The following is a 14,814-nucleotide window of genomic DNA, read 5'->3' as shown; positions in this document are numbered from 1 at the left end:
CGTACCGCTTCCTCTTCCACCCCCCGCGTCCTCCTCCGACGTGTGCGACAGACGGTCGGGCCGTGGAGAGAGGATTGCCCGCCCGCGCCGCAACACCGTCGGTCGGTCGGCGGCGAAGGAGACACCGCCGACGTCGACGGCGACGACGACCGATCGCCGCGACCGGCCGAATATTACCGTGCGCGCGACCGTGACAACGGTGTCGGTGCCGCACTGTTGAAGTGGGTTCACTACCACCACCACTACCGTCGTAGCCGCCGAGCTCCCGAGTGTATTGCACCGAAGAACAATTATTATTGTTAACACTATTATTTTTTTTTCCTTTTTTTTTATTTTAGTTATTATTATTATTATTACTATTCCACCGTCGTCTTGTTCGTGCTGCTCACTGGCCACTGCACGGCCGAAAATCACACCGCGCAGTGACAACAACGATAATATTTCCGACAAACATATTCGGCGGTGTTCTTTTCAACTTTTCTCTTCCGCCTCTCGAAACAATAATAATATTTAGAGGGATTTTCTCTTCCGATCCGTGTGACTTCAATAGTATCGGTCCCGTGTGATAAGTCGGAACGCGTGACCCGTCGCCGTCTATACATCACCGCATTTGGTCAGTGGACGACGAGCGCCCAAGCTGAATCGTCGTCGTCGGACAACAAGTGCTCTTTTCAAATTACAATTCGTCTTCGAAAGTCTACCTTTGATTATTTATTTATTTCCTATTTCTGTTTTTTTTTTATATTTACTCGCGATACGTAACTCGCGTTTCAATACCCGTTTATATTACACTTACGTATACATTATCGGATATACGTAAGTACTTCGTGTGCCTTTATGTATATCGTACATAATATTAGGAAGTATACTTTATGCAAGACTACTGCGACGATGCGGACGGGAAACGTCGCCGATGCCGAAACTATGCCGTTGACCAACAGTAGAACTGCCTAAATGCGTGTGTTCAGGTACTACGTGACACCCGAACAGCTATGAGTATCACGGTCACCACCATTAATCCCGTATCGACAATTAAAGAGATGCCTTTGTCTCGGAACCGGCCGCACATATTGCTGTCCAACAACAATGGCACGTCGAGCACGTCCAATGACTCTTGTATATCGCAGTCGGACTGCGGTAGTGATCACCTGCCGTCATTACTCAAGTACTCACAAATTCTCGAGAAGTCTAATTCCACCGTTAACAAATTGGCGAAAAAATGTTCGAAACCATCAAACCTCGACATAATCGTTGACAAGGCGACGAGCAACATAGACTTGTATGTAGAGAACAAGGATGCGTTGTACGGCATCGGAAAATCTGCCACCTCTTGTCTTCAGCCAATTATCAAGCATGATGATTTGAGTGGTTCACCAAATTCAAAGGTCACGTCGCTGAACAAACCGAAAAAGAAAGGCTTCACACCCGACTATGTTTGTAGTAAATACAGCAGTAGTTTGAGCAAATTTGAAAAAATAGAGATATTTGGTTTCCCAGAGGTATATTTTTTTGGCATTGAAGCAGACAAGAAGCAACGACCTTTCAACGGAACACAATCATTATTTGACAATGATCAAGGTGGATATGTATTTGTTCCTCATGACCATGTAGGTTATCGTTACGAATTGCTCAAAGTAATTGGCAAAGGCAGTTTTGGTCAAGTAGTCAAAGCATATGACCACAAGCTTAACGAACATGTCGCACTTAAAATTGTCAGAAACGAGAAACGGTTTTATCGGCAAGCCCAAGAAGAAATCAGAATATTAGAACATTTGCGCAAACAGGATATTCACAATTTAATGAACATTATTCATATGTTTGATAGTTTTACATTCAGAAAACATATGTGCATTACTTTTGAACTTTTATCCATCAATTTGTATGAACTAATCAAGAAAAATAAATATCAAGGGTTCAGTCTTCAATTAGTACGAAAATTTAGCCATTCACTACTTGTATGTCTTGATGCTTTATACCGCAACAAAATAATTCACTGTGATATGAAACCAGAAAATGTTCTTTTGAAACAGCATGGCCGAAGTGGGATTAAGGTAAATACCCATCAAGTGTTAATATATTTAATAATATTAATTATTGTATTTATATAATGTGTTCCACATTATTATATTCTGTGCTATTCCAATTGCTATCTGATTTAAGTCAATATAATGAACTAATCGGTTTTAGGATTTCTCATACTTGGTAAATACTAAATATTGCCTGTCTATTCACATTTAAAGTTTCTAGAAATTATTAAAAAAAATCATAATTGGTAGGTACAATTTATATTTTCCAGTTGCAATTTTACATTTAGTAGTACATAGTAATAAACAGGATTATTATTTTGATTTTAATTAGATATTTAAAATCATACAAATGAAATAAATAAATCACTGAAAAAGTTTTGGATTAAGTTATTTAATCATGGAAATTCAACATTATGTACTAGTACTACTCACTGTCCTTTGGCTTATTTATTTATAAACCTATGAGTCATATTCATATACGTACTTTTTATCATTATACTATAAACTATAATCATATTCATGCTAATTATTATTCATAAGTATATGTATTTATTTTTGATATTTACCAGAAACATAAAGACTATATATATCAAAGTAACAAATTTATTTTTCTAATAATTTAACTGCAATAGCTACCTACATATTTTTTATAATTTTTATCTTTATCTTAAATTACATATGTATCTAAATACTTTTATGTTTCTAAACTGAAAACTACACTTTTATATAAGTTATAAGTGTGGATTAGTTCCATTGAATCTATATTAGCTACATTACATATATACCAGAGAAAAAAAAATTACTTGCTAAAATCTTCTTAAGCATTTTTTTTAAAATTAAATTGACAATTGAATATTATTTATTTTTACTGTTGAAATTTATTTTGTAGGTCTTTTAGCTTCTTAGGTATTTATAAAAGATAAACATATAATTTATACATTCACTATAGTAACTACCTAACTAATATTAATAAGAATTAAAATTGTTCAAGTTTTTAAATAATTGGGTACTATACTATAGTCTATATCAGTGGTTCTCAATCTTTTTAGTACCGTGGCCCAAATTTACACCGAAAAATCTTTCACGACCCACATGGTTTCACTTTTCAAAAAGAAGTTATAAAAAACAAAATTTGTATTATATAAATATGTATAAATTTGTTATATATATTTAGTATTTTATAGGTTTATAATCAATTTATTTTTATAAATGTATTTTTAATAATAAGGTGTATGCAAAATGTGTGCTTGTTTTCTGTTATGGTTAATAACAGCATTGACATAATTCAAAAAATTGTTCGCGACCCACTAAAAATTGACTGACGACCCACTAGTGGGCCGCGATCCACACTTTGAGAAACGCTGGTCTATATACTTTTATCTATTTATTGGTACCTAATTGAAATGGAAAAAGTTATTTTTCATTTCTTACAGAAAACTTACTTAAGTAGGTACTAATGATATATGAAGCCTACTTATATCATTAGTTCAATAAAACAAAAATATTTTTATATACCTATTGAGTATATTTAAATTGATTGAATTTGAATAATTACATCTATTTATTACTACTAATTCTTAATCTATGCCTTATAATAGTGAGTATTTCAATTTTTTTTAAAGTTTTTATCAAATTTACATTTTAAATGCCACCAAAATAAATTTGTTACTTATTTTTTATGCACATAGTTCTAAAATTAGATAACATTGAATTTTGGAATATTTATTAGTAGTTTCTACCTGTTTATAAATGAGAAATAAAAAATATTAAAATATACAATATAGGTATTTAATATTATCATACATAAAAAAAAAAATTAAAACTAAATAATCATCCAATACCTAAATATGCAAATAATTTTTATTTTATTTTGAATTTTTAAACGTACAAAAGGTATTTTAGTTCCGCCTGAGATTGACAGTCTTGGATTTGTAGATCATAATTCTATTATGAGTATGAGATGTTAAATACTAATGTACTAATTATACTACTGTATAATGTTTGATACTTTGTACTGTCTACTGGACTATCTCCCAATATGCGGTGTACCTCCGTTTTGTGTACTATCTAACTATAATTATGAGTATCAGTGGCGTATCCAGGGGATGGGCTATGTCCCCCTCGTTGGCCGTATTTACTATTTTTTATTTAAAAGATTTATATTTATTTGTATACATGAGTGCATACTACAATATGTCTTATAAAATTTTAGACAGTATGTGTGCCCCCCCCTCTAAAAAAAATTATAGATACACCACTGATGAGTATAGTATGTGCGGTCTACCAATGTTTTGTATTCTACCTATAGCTAGGAATCCCCCATCATTGTTATTTATTACCTACCAATTTGTGTATTTCATCTTAATTTTTCATAATGATATATACTTTATCATATTATGATAATAGTTTAGTTGGTTTAGTGTCATTTGTGTTAAAGCAACTTTTATTTAATTTTGAGCTGAAGAAATAGTTTTTAAAATGCTTGTTAATTTTTTAAAAAAAATACCATACCTGTACACAATTTGAAATTTTCATAAATAACATATTCATATTAAAATTAACATTTTTTACACTTTAAAATATTAAAAAACAACTAATTATTTTTTATAACTTTTTATTTACATTCTGTGGTAGGTGGGATGACTTATATCCTGCTGTGTATGAAAGAGGTATACAGGGTAAATCATATTTTAACATTTTTAAATTTAATAATAAATTATAATTAAATAGATTTTAATTTTTTTATTTATACTTTAAATATTATTACTGTTGACTTTGTCCATTTTGATAAATCACATATTTTTGCGGTAAACCGCGTATGCCATATTGGAAAATAGCTGTTTGATTTGCATACATTGTATGGTAGAAATAAATTGAGTAACATATTTTAAAAGATATGATGTGATTAAATGATGATTCAAAACTTTAAATCAAACTTGTACAATCTCAATTTTAACTGCAATTAATGTTAGTTCGCTACATTTTAATATTTAACACTATTCTTACAATTTTAAAAGTTAAAACCACATAATAAAAATTCTAGATTCTTTTTTCTATTTATGTCAGTCTATATGGTGATAAATACAATGTCTAACATTATTTAAAATGTATAAAGAAAATTAACAAATTGCTTAAGAGTGTAAAATGATATATTATAAACATATTTATTGTTTTTACCAGTTGAAAAAGTACCTAATAAAATAGTTAATGTATTCTAGATTTTTTCAACATCTACTTCTCTTGATTTCTTATTTTGATTCTACATAATATATTAATGTTTATTATTAATTTATTTCTGTTTAAAATCTACAATCAAACTATATGACTTCCTCTAATTACTTATTTAAATTTATAATTATGTAAAATATATACATTTTTTTTCTACCTAAAATAGTATAAATTGTCCATGCCTTCATTTTTGTTTATGCAACCATTACAAAATGTTCTGCATCTGTATGAGACAGATTTAAATAATAAAATCATCATACCCAGTTAATAAATAATTATTAAAGGTAGTAATTATCATTTTGATCTGCAAAAATGTAATTAAATTATTATTTTAGTAGGCATCTACAATTTACTCGTGTCTAATATTAATTATTTTTTTTATAAATATTAATTTTTTAGTTGATTTATATTTTAAATGTTTTCTTTGATTGATTGCTGTAATTTGTTTTATTTAAAAAAAAAATACTATCTTTGTTTATTTATTTATTTTTATTTTCTATTATTATTACAATATAAATTTGGTTTCAGGTCATTGATTTTGGTTCAAGCTGTTTTGAACATCAGAGGGTGTATACATACATCCAAAGTCGCTTTTATCGAGCTCCTGAAGTAATCCTGGGTGCAAAATATGGACTTCCAATTGATATGTGGAGTTTAGGTTGCATTCTTGTAGAACTATTTACCGGTTTTCCATTATTTCCAGGTGAAGATGAAACTGATCAATTGGCTTGTATTATTGAACTTTTAGGAATGCCACCTAAAAAACTTTTAGATGCTTCAAAGCGTTCTAATTACTTCATAAGCTCTAGAGGGTATCCAAGGTATTGCTCCCAGACCACATTACCTGATGGCTCAACCATTCTCAAAGGAAGTATATCACGGAAGGGTAAAGCTCGAGGACCACCCGAATCTAAAGACTTATCAAAAGCGCTCAAAGGCTGTGATGATCCACTGTTCTTAGACTTTATTACTCAGTGCTTGGAATGGGACCCTGAGCGCCGTATCACACCTGCTATGGCGCTAAGACATAGTTGGTTACGTCGTAGACTTCCTCGCCCTCCAGCTGCTGAACATCAACATTATTCACAAGAAAGTACTCCTACTAGTTTACGGGTAAAATTATCTGAATCAAATCATCATCAAACATTGCCCATGCATTCCAGGAACTCTCAGATATCGGGTAAATTACCCCAGATCACATCTACATGTATTATGTAAAAATTATCCTCTAAAATAACATATTGTACTATGGTTGTAATTCCTGAATGAAGATGATAAAATTTAGATGAGTAGATAGATTTATTGAAGATCTAAACCTTGTGAATTATTTGTTGAAAAATAGGTATTTACCGATTTTAGGATCTCTAGGTCGGCATAATGTTATGTTTGTCTCAATTATATTTTAAGAATTTTTTTTTATACTCCAGTAATTTTGAACTCAGACAAATATATGTAATTTTAGAGAAATGTATAATTTTTTTTTTGTGTGTGTACAAATTTGAAATTTAGCCAATTATATTTTAAGTTCTGTAACTCATAATTATTGTTTGATACAAAAATTGACTATTACATACTTGATTGTATTTAAATCTTAGATTATATTTATAAGTTGTATTATAAAAATATACCCCGTAAAAAATTATTTAAAATGTAATACATTTTTATCTTTTCCAACCATTCTTTGTTTATATAAAATTAAAATTGATAAAACTATAATATATATATATATATATATGTATAAAAACAACATGTGTATGAAATGTGATCCAAATGTTAATCAAATGTCAGATGTCTATCATATAAATATTATAAATAGTTATAAAATGTATTTCCATTCACAAAATCTGTACAACTTTTGCAATAACGTGTGTGTTCATTTTTTATTTTATTTTATAAATTTTTAGAATATTTTATTGTATTAGTTTTAGTTATTGTTTATTAGCAGATTACTTCAAAAATGATGTTCAATTTTGAATTTTCATTTAATTTATAATATTGAATGAGCTGAATAAAATAATTAAAAAAATGTACTCAAATTGACTATTAAGATAAGTTTAAATTATCATTTTTAATTTATTTATTTCTATTATTATTGATGAGTAGTTACTTATTGATGTAATATCAAATATCATAAATCATAATGTTGTCATTTTTTAAATGATGACAATGTTTTTACTTAATCTTTATAATATGTATTTTAATCTCTTTTATATTACATGACATGTGATAAAATCTTGAGTCTACTATTCGAATTATTGGATAACTCAAAGTTGAAGTAGACAAAGAGAATACAATTATTATTTATAATTATTATTATTTCACATTGGAAACGAAAATGTCAGATTTCAAGAATTTAATCTTTATCATTTTTGATTAGCGATTATAGTTAAGATAATACATAACATAATTAAAATTTAAGTTTATTATAGTTAAGGCTAAAATAATTTTAATTTTAATAAGCAACAATGTAGAAGTTTGTCGTAAGCTTTTTGTTTCCATTATTGTATATATTTATATATTACGTTTCTAACGACTGATATTTATGTAAATAAATACATAGATAAAATATCTTTTAAGTTCAACTGCGGTCTCAACATTTTATTTAACAACCAAAATAAATATAATTACATTTACGTTTGGAATTTATTTGCCATCATTTAATGTATCCCAATAGATCAACGGGCACTAAACGCCTTAAGAATCTACATCAAATCCACATTATTAAAATAATGCACTTATAATATAACAATCTGAAAACAAAGAAGAAAGTATTATGGATGTTTATGTGTTTGTATCGTACATAGTTTCTTATTCACGCTTATAAATTGTTATAAATCGTTTAAATACAAAACAATTGATAATTAATATATTTTAAATTTAACTAAATAGTCAAATTCATTATGGTAAATTTAATAACAACCAAATTATATTGTATCAAATACATAAATAACTGATAGAGAGGATTCCAATTCATAAAGGCTTCATGGATTACTGGTTAACATAATTAAAATACCATGTTGCCATCATTTTTCAATATCCTAGTTCATCAAATTATAAGCAGTTGATAAGTGTAACAGGGCCAACCAAGTGATTGACTCCTATATCAATGGGTCAATTCTCTTGAAAATTCCAAATTTAATCCCCCTTTTTTAGGACATTTTATTACACGTTTATTAAAAATGTTTCAAAATAATCTGTTTGTATAAAATAGCATTTTTCACCAGGAAGTGTGAACACAATGCTACACTTTCTGTCATTTAGAGTATTGTTCTCATTTAACAGTGAATAACTATTCTCCACTCATCAGATTATAATCAACAGATGAACGATATGCAATAACACGCTTCTATGCTAACGGTATAATGTTAATTTTTTTTTTAAATCGTTTAGAAATTTAATGTGATGATACTCACTGATGAAATTAATTTCTATTTAACTTAACATTTCAATTTTATTTTTATAACTATGTACTATGTTTATTGTTTATGTTTTATATTAGTTATAAAGACTAAAATATTTTTGTTACTGCTTAGGTACCATTCAGTAGATGTCAAAAGTAGGACTTCACTGTTGAGGAGTAATCACTGCACATTTTTGTAATGTATGTGTTAAATTTGAGTTCAATAATAAATCATTGCATACGAAAAACTGTTACTATCAGTCTATAATATTAGGTAGGTGGGTATATTTCACTTATATTATATTGAAATAATTTTTACTGCAAAAATAACATTTTAAAATGTCATTGTGTGTGTTAAATATAATAGACATTAAAATAAGTTTCTACAATCATCAAATAATAACAATCATTATTTTTTGTTTAAAATATCAAATCCAAATTTGAACTTAAATTATCTATTTAAATACAATAAAATACAGTTCTTTAAATAAAAAAAAATAATACTAATTTACTAACTTTTTATTTAAAATAAATCATTGTTGATAGAACTACTGATATTTTGTATCAAAGGCTGTGAATTCTATTTATTTTTATTTTCTAAGTATATAATTGTTTAATTGACTAGGCACTAGGCAGCTATTTTCAACCAGTCTGTTTGAAGAAGATGTTAAAGTTATTGTTTGTAAAATAAATAATAAAAATAGGAATAAATATGATATTTTTTTTTCTGTTGTGGTTTACTTGTATAGAATATTAGGTACCTAAAAAATTCTTTATTTGTTTAACAAAATAAATCTAATACAACAAATCTTATACATAATGACGTAGATATGTACCTAGAAAAACAGTCAAAATAATTTGATTATGTTTTTCTTTGGTCAAGATATTTGGGTTCTCATCTCGAATGCTGAGAACATTTTTTTCGGAATTACAATATATCAAGTATAAAACTGATTGTGTGTAATAACATTTATCCGGTTATTCTATTAAATCTACATTTATTTTATTATTAAAGTTTAGATTTTATATTTGGACTCAAATTACTTGTGGAAAGTGGAACTAATATTTTTATTGGCCCAAAAATAGTTTGTAGTAGTTTCCTAAGAATAGAGGAATATTTATTTAAATCTACTACAAGTCTACAGATGTTTAATAATTAAGTATACACAAATAAAATAGTTGTTAATTTGTTATTAAAATACGGTGGTTATGCTTTGCAATTGGGTAAGACTTAATGTGGATGACAATCACAACTAAATGGCAAATTGTCATGCTAAACGTTGTGTATCGTTTACATTGATGTACATATTTTATTACGGGTATTATGTTTGGTGTAAGTTTGGTTGCCTATCCTAAAAATACAATTTTTCACATTACATTATATCATTATAACATATTGATGAAACTAATAATATATTAATATGTTACAATTATATTATATCATATTATATTATATTATATTCAAAAACAAAATCAAATCAAAGTATTTATTATGGAAGAGGGGATGAGAGGCGAGATATTAAGATGCCTTTCTGCCGCATACCTACGCAGTTGTAAATTTGTGATAGGTGTACCTATAAATAATAATAGCCAATAGGTACTAAAATCCTTCAGTATTGCTGTTCATTGCATACTATTTTAACTGGTTGTATGCAAACGGTTTTCTGCTTTTGACTTGTAGATTTTTCTTCTCGTCCATGTGCAACTTGTGTTTGTTATAATATGTATAGTAATCGACAAAAAAGACCGAGAAAAAAAGAATAATTTAAAAAAAATTTAAATATGATATTAATTAATTATGAAAAATAAAAATGATTATTTACACACATTTACACGACCAATATGTACACACATACAAATTGTATAAAAAAAATTATCCCTTAAAAAAAATTTATAAATATCAAATTATTATTATTAATTATTTATCAATTAATGATAATATCATATAATTTTACCAGCGTAATAAGTATATAATATAAAAACAATTAGCATGTTGCTGATAACATTTGTTCAATTGGTTGGTTCATAAAAAAATTAAAATAATTATATTATATTGTACGATGTACATTGTTGTATAAAAAAAGTGTATTTTACTCTATAGTCTATAATCTACATTAAACTAAGTTAATATATTTTATTTAATATATAAAATTATAAAAATATACTAGGTAGGTACCTACTACCTAATCTGTAGTAAAAATGAAGAATAAAAGATACATTTTATTATATTTTTTCAGATAATTGTATGCAATAAGAAAACAACATTTTTCAAAAGAAATATATTTTTTGTATTTCAATATTTTTTTAAAATATATTAAATAATATTATATATATTCTTGAAGAAATTAGACACCTACCATTTTTAAGGAGTTTTATGTAGACAATTTCTATGTGTATGCATATGGTTCATGTAAATGTGTGCGTAGTAAGTGATCATTTTTTAATTTTCATCTTCAATTAAAATATTATTTAATATTTTCTAGAAATTGTTCTCTTTCCGGGATTCGTTTAATATTTATACACCTTCTTCTTATTATTATTGTTTTCGTATGTTCGTTGTCAAAAGTGCCAGCGCCACGAGTGACAACATTGATATCGAGATTGTTGGTGAATGGTGATATTGTATCACACAGACACAGTTATATTGAACTTCACAAGTTACACTAGTCAGTAAGTACTTACACTATCCTAATGTCTACATCCTCAATTGTTTATTATTTGTTTTTGTATGTTGTTATTGAAATCAAAACTCACAAATAATGTCACGGTGGATTGAAAGAAAAATATAATATACCTATTTCGATCGTTTTAGTTTCTATTGTTTCTATTTTATCCATTATTCTTTAGGTATATTTTAATAATTAAATCCATCTTACATTTACACATTTATTATTGTAATAAATATTATGCATGATTGACTATATTATATTAATGTATATACCTATTATGAGTTATTAATTATGATGTATCGATTTTTATTACATCCTCATAGTTTAGTAAGATAATAATTAGGTATTTAAATTGCTGATACAAAAAATACCCGCGTGTGTTTTATGTAAATTATGTTAAATTAATTTATCCATTATTTCAGTACTCTTACTATTTAGAGAGTTTTAAAAATTAAAACGAATAATTTCCAATGTAGATAAGACGTTCATTGCTTATATCACAGATTATATGAAAATGTATATGATAATTTCATATAGTCTATGCTTATATCAACGAAGATTAAACCTAGATAATAAGAGAGTAGACAGAAAAATTGATAAGACTAAAATATTTTTATTTTTATTTATAATTAAAAATTGTATGCATATTTTCGTTTTTATTTTGTGCATAGGTATTTTGGCAATTTCTCCTCTATATCTTCTCATCCCTAGTTATATGTAATAAATTATTCTTCGCCTATTACTGGTTAAACAGTTCAGTTACAACATCAATTATTGTTAAATATCGAACCATAACATTAAACCTACCTACTTAATAAAAGAAAAATCAACATTCTTCCAAGCATGAAATGGATTTGTTAAAAAAGTTACAAGTAGACAAATTATTTACCTACAACAAAATTAAATAAATCACAAAAATCATCTTCTAATATAATATTATACGATGTTCCTTTAACATGATTATAATAGAGTTCATTACTATCGCCGATACCAAGTACTGCAGCTGTAATGGCATTTGTAAGAAGACAATGAGACATTAAAACAATATTTTCATCTGCTACCTACTTAATATATTAATACTGATTATCGTCTATTGGCTAATAACTAGCATATAAAAATATACAAACAGTTAAAGATCATGTCGTATTCATGTGTAGTAAAGATATTAAATCTAAACTAGTTTTACAATCAAAAACTGATCAGAAAAAAAAATATTTGTGAACAATTTTATATCATTGGAAATATTGCCAATAATGGAAACATTATTTGTGATAACATAAATTTCTTTAGTGATAATAGGTAATAAATTAATAAATCACAATTTATTATTTATAAAGCTCTTCAGCTTTTGTCATCATAAAATGGACAATATAACAGTTGTAAAACAATATGTTCATCGCAATTCTATCTGTATAAACTATAAAAAATCCCAAAATCATTATAGGTAACAAAGAAAGATTATCGTTAATTGCTGAATTGCTGAAGTATAACAGAGAAATAATTTTCAAATGAATCGGATGCTACACATTGTCAAGAATCTACACAATTCAATGATGATTCGACTATAAAATATAAGTATAAATAGTATGTTTGACTTACAGGTATGACTAGCTAATGGCTATAATCCAAAATTCAATTAACCAACGGAGTTAATTTATTTAGAAGTACAATCGTTTACATTTACCGTTTCATGTTTCTTCCTTCTAGTTTTTAGAATTTATGACCATAATAATGTTAATACTTAAGCGATGTAAAGTCGAGAAGGTAGGACGTCAAATGAGTCTAAGAAAGTTAAACTCAATTTATAGTAGTAAATACTTATTACAATTATTACACATTATAATCAACTGAGGTCAGTGACAGTTGTGACAGCTATTCATCTTTCAGCATATGTCTGTCACATACACTCACTCCGAACTATATGATAACAGCAGCATTACATATATTATATGATTTATATGTTATCTCAGCACAATTTGTTTCTTAGGCCTTACCTTAGATTAATAATAGTGACTATATTAATAATACCTTTAATAGTGACTTACATATTAAAACATGGAACATACTATAATATTATATCACAATCCCTATGTTACATAATGTATAATATATATTATATTATAATATTATTAATGGTTGTTAATAATTATAGTATACCGCATATTTCATTATCTATATAATATATAATTAGTAATTATCTATTCAAATTTATTAGTAGAAAATAAATATGTTATAATAGTGGCATGATTTTTAAGAATTGCTATTACTGCTGCTTTTGCTGCTACAAAAATAATATGAAATTATTAATAATTTAATTTTGAATAAAACGTCAAAAGAAGTTTTTGATTTGAGATGTCTGAGGACTGAGTGAGATACCTAACACATAGGTAAGTAACTCTCTGTATAAATAAAAAAACCTGTGACATAGCCCTAAAAAATTGATTTATAACTATTTGTCTATATTTATAACTGTAAGCATAAAATATGGTATTTACATAGATTGTTATGTACAATTCAATAATTGACAATTTTAGAAAATTAGTTTTTTTGAAATATTGTTTTTAAAATATTCAAATACCCAAGTTTCCAAAAGAAAAGTTTAATAAATTTGAGAGTGTTCTAATTTAGATTTGCAAATATTTAATTACATACCTAATCAAAGTTAATTATTAAACGGAACCAGAATTTTTAAGTAAATACTCAAGGAACTAAGTGTGCGATGACTTAACATTTTAAAGAGGTGAAAAAAGTTAATGTTTTATAACATTTGTGTCCAAATTAAAATTAAGTTTTGTTTAAAATGTTAACAATTATACAATAATTGTTGTATTTAAAGTAAAAAAAATTAATATGTATGCTTATTTATATAATAAAGTCTATGAAGTGTTAGAGAGTTAAGATAATATACAAATAGACAACATCTACTTGTTAATGCTGCACACAATAAATAGCCGCCAATTGAGAATCTTTGTATTAGTTCTATTCCTTCTTCTATTGAATATAATATAAGTATGATTAGTTCAAATAATTTATTTTAATGATATAGATTGTATTTTAAATGTATTTTATATAGATAATTATATTATTGATAATTAATTAATTTCTTATTATGTAATGGTTAGGTAATGATATACAATTTCAAGTAAAAAATTATACTTCATTCACAAATATTAAAGATATCAAAGATCAAAGCGAAAAGAACCATCATAAATACATATTTATTTTATTTTATTTCTTATCATTTGAGTACAATAAAGTATAAATAACATTATGATATACTGATATTCAAATAGTTAATAATTAATAAGTACCAGTTAGTAATTATGCAACTTAATGTATAACGTATTATTAATTTTTTTTTTGAAAATTGATTAATATTGACAATATTGTTGTTACGGCTATTATAACATAAACAAATCATTGAAGGTTAGGTTACATATATTATGGCTCTTATCCTTATATGAGAGTTGAGAAAATTATGTCCACCATA

General features: G+C 26.7%; 1 protein-coding gene across 1 annotated transcript; it reads left to right on the top strand.

Annotated features, from left to right (window-relative positions):
* Positions 1 to 212: 212 nt before the first annotated feature.
* Positions 213 to 6,939, top strand: LOC113557393 (dual specificity tyrosine-phosphorylation-regulated kinase 2-like). The gene is made up of 2 exons (XM_026962881.2): positions 213 to 2,051; positions 5,784 to 6,939. The coding sequence occupies exons 1-2, from the start codon at positions 993 to 995 to the stop codon at positions 6,471 to 6,473; spliced, it is 1,749 nt and encodes a 582-aa protein (XP_026818682.1). The 5' UTR covers positions 213 to 992; the 3' UTR covers positions 6,474 to 6,939.
* The last annotated feature ends 7,875 nt before the right edge of the window (positions 6,940 to 14,814 follow it).

The sequence above is a fragment of the Rhopalosiphum maidis genome, chromosome 3, assembly GCF_003676215.2.
Source record: "Rhopalosiphum maidis isolate BTI-1 chromosome 3, ASM367621v3, whole genome shotgun sequence".
NCBI lineage: Eukaryota > Metazoa > Arthropoda > Insecta > Hemiptera > Aphididae > Rhopalosiphum > Rhopalosiphum maidis.
This window is presented reverse-complemented; position numbering and strand designations above follow the sequence as displayed.

Bases quoted from the DNA above. Each gene is read 5' to 3' on its own strand.
- LOC113557393 (XM_026962881.2), top strand. From the start codon at position 993: ATGAGTATCACGGTCACCACCATTAATCCCGTATCGACAATTAAAGAG. The intron at 2,052-5,783 runs GTAAATACCCAT...ATTTGGTTTCAG, and splicing joins ATGGCCGAAGTGGGATTAAG to GTCATTGATTTTGGTTCAAG.